Source organism: Notolepis coatsorum, assembly GCF_963971535.1.
Source record: "Notolepis coatsorum genome assembly, chromosome: 9".
NCBI classification, from domain to species: Eukaryota; Metazoa; Chordata; class Actinopteri; order Aulopiformes; family Paralepididae; genus Notolepis; species Notolepis coatsorum.
Genome location: NC_140173.1, coordinates 109,749,536 through 109,759,477, shown reverse-complemented (window position 1 = coordinate 109,759,477; position 9,942 = coordinate 109,749,536). Strand labels below are relative to the sequence as shown.

The following is a 9,942-nucleotide window of genomic DNA, read 5'->3' as shown; positions in this document are numbered from 1 at the left end:
CGCCGCGAACGCCCTTTTGCGACGTCCCTCTAAATTCTGCGCTCTGGAACGCAGCGTCAAAGCTGTGACTCTGTGACCGTGTCTCTGAAACGCAACGTTCCCCGGCAGTGCGGTCAGGGCCCTTCAAGTCTCCTCGAGCAGCAGATGAGAGTCCAAAAGAATTACTCCAATGGTCAAAACAAAAACAAAATAAACCCACAATGCACTCTACTAAGACATCAGCCCCCCCCCCCCCCCCCCCCCCCCAAGTATCATACGATGAGCTATGTGCATCTAAAAACAAACAATTTTTTTCTTTTTACACAGGTCAGTACTAAATGTCTGGAGTACAAAAATAGATTTGTGTTTTTTCTTTACAGCTTTTTTTTTATTATTAGTTTTTTTTTTACTTCGTCAAAAATAGAAAAAAAAAGCCTACATGTTAAGATATAGTAATGCTCAGTATCAAAAGCTCTCAGAGGTTGTTTTCGGAGCAGAGGAGTCAGCTCCTGGAAAGTCAGTGGTTCTCTCTCTCTCTCCTCTGTTCTCTCTCTCTCTCAGTCTCTACCTCCTCTCCCCCCTCTTCAGCGGTTCGCAGAGTGGCGTGTGCGTTTAGTCCTCCGGCTGAAGGGGTATTGGATGAAGTCAAAGGGCCGGTGGTGGGCCGGGTGCGCGGGCTGCTGGCCCCGGGGGAGCCTCTTCATGAAGTGGACCTCGCGCTGGTGCTGCCGCGTCCGCGAGCCCTTCCGGGGCCGGCCGCGCCTCGTGAACGCCATGTACCAGCCCTCGTAGCGCGCGTTCCTCAGCGCCGTGTAGTTGTTCTCCAGCACGATCTCCGTGAAGATGCAGTCGCGACCCTGGCCACTATTCTGTGGAAACACACACACATTCACGCGGTCAGTCATCAAGCTCTGAGAGACCACTCTATGAAGATTTACAGATGGGAAATATCAGATGTATGAAGGCAACCCCGCAAAGTCTGTCCCTATATACACACACAGACACACACACACAGCCCTCCCCACATGCATGCAGCATATGCTACAGTCATTACAGGCCCAGATCAGAGAAAGAGGGATGACAGTAGTAAGCGATGGTTCTTCTCCCCCTTTAGCAAACACACACACCCACCCACCCACCCACACACACAGACGCGGGTTAGGCCATCACATCCTGGACCCCATCCGTCCCATCCCGGACACCTCATGGGTCAGCTGCCCCGGGCACACTAGAGCGTCGTGGAGGAATACCTCCAGTCCAGATTCCTGCACTCTAAAAGCCCTTAATCAGCCCTGCAGGGTACCTTTCACTCCTGGTTTAGTCTAATGTTGCACTGTCTTTAGCCTTGCGGTTAAATTTAACCGCCCAGGGCTCCTCAACTTGAATATCAATCAATAGACCCTTAAATACATCAGCTCTGCCCTCTGTTGTGGTCCGCTGAGGCACATTGGATCACACCGACAACTTTAAATACCACTGCAGTGTCAATAATAGCAAAGGTGGGGTAACAGAATCGTAGCGTAGGATTCTACCGCAATAAAAGTGACTGTAGCAATAAAAGGGTACAATACGGCCCAACATTCCACTCATAACATTAGCTAATGGAATCAGCCTCTACTGAACTACACACAGCGTCATAGCAGAGCACTAGCCTGCTGTAGTAAGCTTCCACATTTTGGACAAAGCAGCCCCGTTAAAAATAGTGAGGCCAAGGCCAAAAAGAAAAAGAGAAAAATGTACACAAGTAGCACACATTAACACCCACACACACATACTCTCTCTCTCTAACACACACACACACACACACATACTCTCTCTCTCTCTCTCTCTCTCTCTCTCTCTCTCTCTCTCTCTCTCTCTCTCTCTCTCTCTCTCTCTCTCTCTCTCTCTCTCTCTCTCACACACACACAGGCCATGCAGGCTGTCGCTGAGCCGGTACGGCAGGGCAGATGGTGTTGCAGGCAGGGTTCTGGTGAGGCTGGCAGGCCTGTTTATTAGCCAGCACAGCAAGAGAGGAGCACTGAGATACCCTCAGACCCTCTACACCCCACCCTGACATACACAGACACACACACACACACACACACACACACACACACATACACATACACACACACACACACAGACACACACACACACACACACATACCGACACATACACCGACACACATTGACAGTTTGACACACACCCACACACTCTGAGACACAAATACCCACACAGACACACAAACACACCAATACATCAAACACAAACACACACACGTGCACAGCACACACACACACACACACACAGGCTACAGACGCACACAACCTCACAGAGCAACCATAACACCTTTAAAACCAGAGGTGAGATTCCAATGCAAAGCCTCAGTCACGTAAAGGCAGCAGCCATCTTCTCCAGTCAGAATCTGTGGTTTATGAACCACTATTAAGCTGCTTCTTTATCACTGTCTGACCACTTAGATTAGATTCTAAAGTGCCATTAAAAAAGTATTTCTTCAACTCACACCAAATTAAGTCACAAAACCCTATAAATCCCACTACATACTAGACCCTGCTCTAAGGTTTGACCTTTTGACCTAAGCTATCGCTGCAAGCTAGCGGAGCCATTGTCCATGAATGGTACCAAGATGAGGTGTTAAGAGGAACGTTTCTCCTTACCTTGCCAATGAGCTTGCCCTTCTTGTTCATGCAGATATAGAAGCCGGTCTCAGCTCCCTTGATTCGCACACGACTCCCAAACGTGTCTGTCTCCACAATCAGTTTGGCTGAGGAAACAAGAGGGACATTTATTAGCAACTGAAACTACGACCTTTGGCACTCCAGCCCTTTTTTTGAAGGGGGGGAGGGGGTTGACAAATTTGTTTTTATCGGATTTGGGGTGAGATTGGTGTAACATGCACATTTATACAGATGCATATGCAGGCACACACACACACACACACACACACACACACACACACACACACACACACACACACACACACACAAGCATGTTAACACACACAAACCAAAACATATGGGACCATTCCTGGGGATTTCTGCAAGCTGAAATTATTGCAAAATGATAAAACCACGTGTCGCTCAATTCTTTGAAAGCTAAAGAGGCAATCCTGGCGGGCCCAGGATGAATTCCTTTTCAAATAAATCTGTATTGACCTCACACAAGAAGCCCCCATGTTTATCATAGGAAGCAGTGAAAAATAGAGGATGTATGGAAGGTCAGGGTTTGTTATTCAACATGAGTAATTGAAGTAGGCTAAAGTACTTTTTACTCGTTGAATGTGCAATATGCTCATTTCAAACACATCATGTCTTTATATTACTTTGTTGAATTTTTTTATCCTTGGAAATATTGATTTTTTATTAAAAAATATATTTTATCTATTACTGATGATAATAATTTGACTTGGTATTTTCAGTCATTATTATTGATTTAAAACAGCTTTCAGTCTCTTGTCAAAAAAGATTACAGGAACGGTCCCACGCACACACACACACAACCTCGGCAGTCAACACAGGTGATCTAACGCTGAGCACCTAGCTCTTTTTCAGACCACACACATGCAAGCAATTATATTCAATAGAAAAAACGCAGTTGACTCTCCTTATATCAGCATACAAATAAACCAATTTGCACTCAATTCCCCAATATCAATTTACTCAAAAAAATTAAAGAAACTTTTATTTAAAAAATAAAATAAAATAAAAAGGCCGATGTTCTCATTAAATCGAGTTAGAAACTAAAGAAAAATATAACCCTGCAACTCTGGAAGTTGTGCGGGTACGGCAGGCGGCTGGGGGTGGCTGGGTTCGACGGGGCCTATTTTGGTTCTAAAGCTTCTGGACAGAGGGGGGGAGCTGCGCAGGAAATGTTCAGGAGGTAGAAGTAAGATGACTTCTAATGGCTCTTCCAGACCCGCGGTGCTCTCATGGGGATCACCTACAATCCATTTGAATTTTTTTGCGCTGATGCGCGGTCTCTTCTCTCAACAATACCGAACGACGCCATATAGAGGTCGACTTATTCATTGTCTGTGGCCATTAATTGTGCTCACGGTGTCGTGTGTTTCACACGGAAAACACCCCCCCCTCAAATAGCTCTGAACTTGATTCTATACCATATCCGATATCCCTCATTCCAAAGCACGCCAAATTATATAGTATCAGGTTAATTTAGGTTGGCAAATCCATGCTGTAGCTGTATGAAGTGGCTATAATAAAAACGTATATTCAATATATTTTGAAATTGATATGGCGTTATAGGCATTATAGGCTTTTTGTGTGTGTATAAATCAAAATAAATATTGAAATGAGGCCGCATAAATTGGGGGGGGGGGCTTACCGTGGACATCTCCATCGTCCGCCATGGCGTTGATCTTCTTGTTGGGCAGAACCTGCACGTGCTTCCCGCTGGTCCGGCTGTACAGCTGGTAGGTCCGAATTAACCTGCGGCTCACGCGGTCCGTCACCTTGCTCTGCTCGCTTACATGCTGCGTGAAATTAGGCGGGGACTGATTGGTTACCTGTCAAAAATTAGATGTCACCACAATCATCAGTATCTGCCGTGTATAGCTTCATTTCGTATTTTTTTTGGTCCTCTTCAATAAAATGGTGCAACAAGAATAATGTAAAGAAATGGACAGAAATCAGTTTGGATAAGTACAGCCAATTGTGTCGTATATACGTTCCCGTGTGTAGGCCTACTATAATCTCTAAACACATATACTGCGACCATAAAACCAAGTGTAACAAGTTCCAATAGACCTGTTGCCAGAGGAAATGAACAGGTTCCAAAAAAAAGCCGCACAGTTGATTACAGGTTGTGCGTAAACGAGTGTAGCTTGGAAGATGAGGCCAGAATGCTCAACAACATCCAACACACACAGACTGTGAAAACCTCCCTCTATATAACTAGAAATATGAATAGGCCCCACATCCTTTCAAACGCAATTATAGCCTGAGCTAAATCATTTTCTTTGTCACACTTTCTCGTGCAAGTCATTACTCCCTCGCTGCGAGCAGCCGTCGGGGATGCTGTGATGGAATGAAGGAGGACGGACACTTTGGCCCGAGTCATATTTTGAACCCCACGACATTATTTCACAAGCCCCGCGCGCTGCCCCTCCTGTGCCCCACGCTGCCTCCTGTGCCCCACGCTGCCTCCCGTGCCCCACGCTGCCTCCTGTGCCCCACGCTGCCTCCCGTGCCCCACGCTGCCCCTCGTGCCCCACGCTGCCTCCCGTGCCCCTCCTGTGCCCCACGCTGCCTCCCGTGCGAGGAGGCCAGTATGTTCACAGATACCTGCCAGCGCGGTGACGCGGCCGGCCTGCATGCGGCGCGCCCGCTGCCCACGGCGCAGTGGGAGCCATCTGATATTGTTGTATCACAAATGATATGATGATCTCTCACCTCCCCCCTCCCCTCGCGACTAGCTGTTATTATTACACAGTGCATTGGACTTTGGCTTGGCTACCGTATTAGCAAATCATATATATTTGAATGTTAAAATCGTTGTTAATAAAAGGAGCGCAACCGATATACACCTTCATATATCACGAATGCTTTTAGACCTTTTAATTAGCGCACAAATAAGAAAATAATCTCCCCTTATCACATACACAAAAAAAAGATTTAAGACATGAACATACCTGAGCATAGTAGCAAAATGCAAAGACGTGTAGGAGCCTGCAAATGAGAATGAGAATGGTTAGTCATTTTAAAGGACGCATTAATTACATTCACATAATTAATAATCTAGACAATGAAAGAATACTTGGAAGTGGGAGGAAATATACTCACAGATAACTCAACCGTGATGGGACGCGTCGCATGATGATGGATGTGAGTTGCCTTTTCAGTCAATTCTGACTATACTGTTCTTTACAGACAGTGCTCCAATGTCGAGGTGATTTGGTCAAGATGAACCCGTGCTAAAAAAAAAACACGTCTCAGATGCTCTCAGTTTAGTCCAAAGATTTCATTGAAATCCAAAAAGGTCAAAGGCGTTGAAGGATTATGCTCAGGAGCACAGACTGGGATCCATTCCTCGCAAACGCCCTAGCTGTCCATAGCCGCTCTATAAGCAGTCCTCAAGGTCCCACCATCTGACAACGTTGACAGCAAATTGCCACAAGGGACAATGATAATTAATAACAGTGATTAATGATTACTGACAGCAAGTGTTTGTTTGTCTCTGTCTGAAGGCTATACGCAAATTGTAAGTGCACTTGCAAATGATGGAGCCGTGCATTCAAGTTTTGGCAAAAGCGCTGCAGAGTTTGATATATAAAAAAAAAAACTTATGCAAAGAAAAACGAGGTCATCCCGATGCCCACTGGGGATGTCAGTGAATTCAATCTGTTTTGTAATTCCTATACAGTGATCTTCTCGGGCTGCTGGTTTGTATCCCGTTGACTCGAGTGTCTCTGGGTCGGAGTCCTGACTGAGCGGTGTGTTCGTCGTGCGCCTCCGTCGTGCGCTCAGAGCTGGTGGTGATGTTGCGTCTCCGCTCGGTTAGCGCAGCACTGGCAGCACAAGCCTTCTCCCCTCCTCTAGTCCCATCCGAAGCTCCAATGTCAGCCCCTTGTTCGCGCTCACACCCCTGGTTAAAATGGAAGGGCGATCTGCTAGGAACAAGCCCCCTTTTTCTGCAGAACAAAAGCGAACCCCCTCCTCCCCCTGCATTTTAAAACATCTCTTCACCTGAGAAACAGACAGTCAACACTTGAGGAGAAAGCCGAGGAGGAGCCTTGCCTGCGCACAGTGACACCCCTGCAGCAGCGAGCAGCTCACGGCAGTCATGTAATAAAACGGTGATGATGACTTGTATAGTCAAAACTGTGGTCAAAGCTGAAGGATGGATGGCACTGCATTTCAATGCGTCATCATCATCGTTGTCATAACTCATTAAATCACCACTATTAAGGAGAGGGCCATAACTCTAGAAAATATTATTAATTCATAGCCATTCGTTTTTTTTTTGTATTTAAAAAAATTGGAGTGGAGGGGGGGGGGTGAAACTGAGATGTAGCACTGGGATGCGCCATGTTGTTGGAGCTGCTCTGTTTGTGTATTGCCTGGGCAACGTGTGAGACATATTAAAAGGATTACAGGCGATTAGCGTTTTTTAAAACACCCCTCCCTTCGTTTGATAGAGAGAGAGACTTGTTCTGGTAGGCTGCTTAACGGGCTCTCCTCGCCCCTTACAGTCCAAGAAGTAAACTAAAGACAAACAAACATACATGTGGGTCTTTAAACACCTGCAATGACTTCAGATAATAGATTCATAGAAAGCAAATGGAATCAGACGAACTGAACATCTGAATCCCAAACTATAGCTGTCATTGTCCAATGTCCCGTGCTGACAGATGTTTCCCCATGATAAGAGAAAATCAAAACTCAATTTATTAAATCAGACAGCACAATTAGGCTAATAATGGGCACGAATGGGACATTCACACCTAGTTAGGTCAATGGGCCATTTAACAAATTAATGGTCATCGTTTTGGGATTTTTACACTATAGACGCGGCAAATCAATGATCATGCTCACCCCACCCATTATTATATAGAGCCTTTGAACACGTCCATCATCAGATATACACTTTATTGATTGCGCGCGCCATTAATTAGGCTATGGTCCATCGCTCGTCCTCTCACGGGGTGCCAGTATCGCTAGACTATAGCCGACTCGTTTGATTAATACAATTCAAGTTATCACTCAATCAACAAGTCTCGATGTAGCCTTAATTGTGGATGATTTGTTCTTTCAATAAACGTACATGTTGCCTATACCAGGTGGCCTCAGCAATTGCAATTACAAATGAAATATGTTAATATAAAGGCTATGATGTTTTTTGTAATTTGTAGGGCTTGTAAATGTATTTTAATATGAACTGTCTCAATTTAACGTTGATAATGTAGGCCTACTGATCTGGATATCAGCATTCACCAATGTTAAAGTGTGATCTTTTTTTTTGTAGTTATGTCCATTAACTGTCACTCCTGTCACCTTGCCAGCAGCTACAATGTTCAACCACCAGTTGGGCGCTACAAAAGAGGCCTCTCCACCAGAAAGGAGCACTGCAGGTACAGGCTACATTTAGCTCTTAGGCTCATTAATAATCTTGATGCAATTGCAACAGCCTGCCTGTCCTCACCAAGAAAGATTCAACTGTATATCTGTAAACACCCCCCTCTCTCTCTCCTCTCCCTCTCTCTCTCTCTCTCCTCTCTCTCTCTCTCTCTCTCTCTCTCTCTCTCTCTCTCTCTCTCTCTCTCATCTCTCTCTCTCTCTCTCTCTCTCTCTCTCTCTCTGTTGGTCTCTCTCTCTGTTGGTCTCTCTCTCTCTCTCTCTCTCTCTCTCTCTCTCTCTCTCTCTCTCTCTCTCTCTCTCTCTCTCTCTCTCTCTCTCTCTCTCTCGTCTCTCTCTCTCTCTCTCTGTCTCTCTCTCCCTCTCTCTCTCTTGTATCAAAGTGAATATCTTCTGTTCTCAGTGAGAGGCCTCATGTTGTTAGATGGTTTGTTTTCCCCCTTGTTCCCTTCCCACCAACTTCTTTTCCATTAGAATACTGTGCTGTGTGTACCATGTGTGTGTGTGTGTGTGTGTACCATGTGTGTGTGTGTGTGTGTACCATGTGTGCAAGATGAGAGAAGTATGTATGTATGAAGTAAGGAGAAAGTTGGTGCATAAAAAGTGTTTGACCGTCTGTTTCTGTGTTTACATGAATTTTTATTCTGAAGACCCAGTGTTTTCGTGCGTGTGTGTGTGTGTGTGTGTGTGTGTGTGTGTGTGTGTGTGCACGCACACGCATGTCAGTGTGTGTGTGTGTATGTGACGAGCGGCAGGTAGCTGCCACTCTGAGGCCCGGCACAGGGCCTGCCTGCCCTCCCCTTAACCCCAGGAGCCCAACATCCATCAGCAACCCTGCAGGGGGTCTTCACCCCTCCCCCACCATCCTTCTCTCTCTCTCTCCTCCTCTCCCCTCTTCTCTCTATTCATCTCTGCAATATTTTATTTCTATCATTATCCCTCCAAAGCTCTCTCTTTTCCTTGGTCCTGATTATCCTTCTCTGTCACCTGATCGAGCATCATCTCTCTCCTTTCACATCTCTGCCTCTCTCTCTCTTCTCTTTACATTCACTCGCTTGTTATCCCCTGTATCTCGTTCCGTCCCTTCTAGCCCCACATACCAATATGCAGCCATCTGCCACCCCCCTCGCTCCTCCCCTCCTCTCACCCCTCCTCTCACCCCTCCTCTCTCCTCACTCCATCTCCTTGGTTAAGTGGACGTGTGTTTTACAGTGCCCTCAAGACCGGATATAATTCATAGCAAAGCATACAACTTCACTTAAGTTTGTCCAGCCTAGGCAAACACTAGCTACTCCCAGGATGATGAAGGCACTCGCTAATCGCTGTGACAGGCCTCATCATATGTGCCACGGGACATTTTTAGGGTGTTTTTACGTTGCTGCAGAAAAAAAACATGTTTTTGTAGCATAATTCATAATTTCTCCATTTTTATGGATATGGCATAAACATTGCTTTTGTGGTTTTAGTATTTTTGTTTATCGACACTGAGTTCTGGTGGTTCTGGGAATGTCAGAATCTACTGTGGAGCCTTCTAGTGGTGTTGTGAGTTTAACTGGATAAAATACCTGTGATGGGGATTACCCACTTGATAACTTAAATGACACATCCACCCCTCGCCTTGTCATGTCTAAACTATAGGTACACTGGTCTATATGGCACATGCGAGAATGACATCATTATTAACCTGTGTGCTGCTGGTGATATGTCTGATGATCACACAGCAGTGTGTTTAGGGCGAACATGGTAGTGCAGTGGTTACCCCTGTTGCCTCACAGCAGGAAGGCCTGGATTCGACTGGGGAGAGGGCCTTTCTGTGTGGGGTTTGCATGTTCTCCCTGTGTTTGTGTGGGTTTCCTCCGGGTACTCTAG

General features: G+C 45.8%; 1 protein-coding gene across 1 annotated transcript; it reads right to left on the bottom strand.

Annotated features, from left to right (window-relative positions):
- Window positions 1–459: 459 nt before the first annotated feature.
- On the bottom strand, window positions 460–5,901 carry fgf8a (fibroblast growth factor 8a). The gene is made up of 5 exons (XM_084321371.1): window positions 5,782–5,901; window positions 5,631–5,667; window positions 4,325–4,505; window positions 2,641–2,747; window positions 460–848 (listed from the first exon to the last, which is right to left on the bottom strand). Exons 1-5 carry the CDS (start codon window positions 5,811–5,813, stop codon window positions 564–566), a joined length of 642 nt encoding a protein of 213 aa, XP_084177497.1. The 5' UTR covers window positions 5,814–5,901; the 3' UTR covers window positions 460–563.
- Between the last annotated feature and the right edge of the window lie 4,041 nt (window positions 5,902–9,942).